This window comes from Bipolaris victoriae, assembly GCF_000527765.1.
Source record: "Bipolaris victoriae FI3 unplaced genomic scaffold scaffold_534, whole genome shotgun sequence".
NCBI lineage: Eukaryota > Fungi > Ascomycota > Dothideomycetes > Pleosporales > Pleosporaceae > Bipolaris > Bipolaris victoriae.
In genome coordinates, this window is record NW_014574858.1 from 1 (window position 1) to 1,413 (window position 1,413).

The 1,413-nt window shown below is 47.9% G+C and overlaps 1 protein-coding gene across 1 annotated transcript; it reads left to right on the forward strand.

The window, feature by feature from the left end:
* Positions 1-438: 438 nt before the first annotated feature.
* COCVIDRAFT_117299 (hypothetical protein) lies at positions 439-1,233 on the forward strand (the record flags this gene model as incomplete). The annotated part of the gene is made up of 1 exon (XM_014694474.1): positions 439-1,233. A coding segment is annotated over one exon (795 nt), but the record flags the coding sequence as incomplete, so codon positions are not given.
* Between the last annotated feature and the right edge of the window lie 180 nt (positions 1,234-1,413).

The following is a 1,413-nucleotide window of genomic DNA, read 5'->3' on the forward strand; positions in this document are numbered from 1 at the left end:
CCGCCGATACTGATCCGAGTAGTCTTGCCTGCGCCGTTACAAGTATAACGCGATGCACTATTATAATTATTACAAAATTTAGATATAGAGTAGCTACGCACGTACTATATGTCGCATAGAAATTATACGACTTTTTAACATTATTATAGGTAAAGAAAGAGACTCTAAAGTTTTAAAGAAAGGGACTCTCCTGTCCGTACGCGTAGATTGAATTTGTTAGAGAAAATAAATAAAGGGACTCCCTTTGTTCGTATAATAATGTTAGTGTAGAATAGTTTAAGAGGCTTACGCTAGAACTAATTAAGAGGCTAATTCGCACTAGACTATAATATGCGAGAATTAGGGTCTGGTCCGCGTTATATACGCGCGTTTTTGGATCAGGGTGCGTGATTACTTGATTAGGATGGATTAGGGGTCCAATCCACGTAGCATTATATACTAGGGATCGCTCCGCTTAACCCCAACGCGATACTCGACCGCTTCACCCCCAGCCAAGCGGAGGCAGCTGCAGCACAGGCCTTTAATGAAGCTAACGACTGGCGACACAATAACAGGATTTGGCGGCAATCTGTGCAGGACCCGACTACGGACGAGGCAAAGGAGCTGCGGCAAACACTCCACCAGCTTACAACCCAGAATGAGCTGCTGAAGATAGAGAGGGACAACTTACAAGATACTCTAAGTTACGCAAAGAGCAAGTCTACAAAGAGCAAGTCTATAAAGAGCAGGCCTCTGCCGCTTATTCAGCGCAAAGAGACTCGCTCAAAGACACAATGGTACTCTCTCCGGGGAGTGAATGAGGCTCAACACCTTCAGGATGTATTTGAGCAGGAGGAGAGGGACAACGAGCTCCGCAAACACACTGAGCGAGAGCTCCATAAGTCTAACAGGAAGCTGAAGCAAAAGCTTGACGCTGAGAAGAAAGCTGCTGCTGCAACAAGGAGAAAGGAGGCTGCTGAGCGAGCACAGCTGAAGCGTGAGGAAGCAGCTGCACGCAAAGCTGAACGAGAGCATCAAAAGCAAGAGCGCGATGCTGTAGAAGCTATACAACTGACCCAAAGAGGCAAGCGGAAAGCTTCACAGTCTACAGCACCTAGAAAGAAGCAGAGTCGTGGTGCTGCAACTGCCCGTAGTTGTTGTGTTGCTACGGCGCGTTCCCCAACCCCTCCACCTACATACAACAGCCGTGGTCGCAAAATCGCCCCACGCAAAAAGCTTGAGCTAGGGAATTGATTAGAATATTTAATAGAGAACTGCTCCAAGTTTTCTTGCGATAATAGCTATTGTGCGTGGCTCCACAGCTCTATCTGTCTACACTGCGTAAAGTGGTTGGGGTGGGCGGCACACGAACATGGGCGGCATACGAACATGAGCGGCACACGAACATGGGCGGCACACGAACATGGGCGGCAC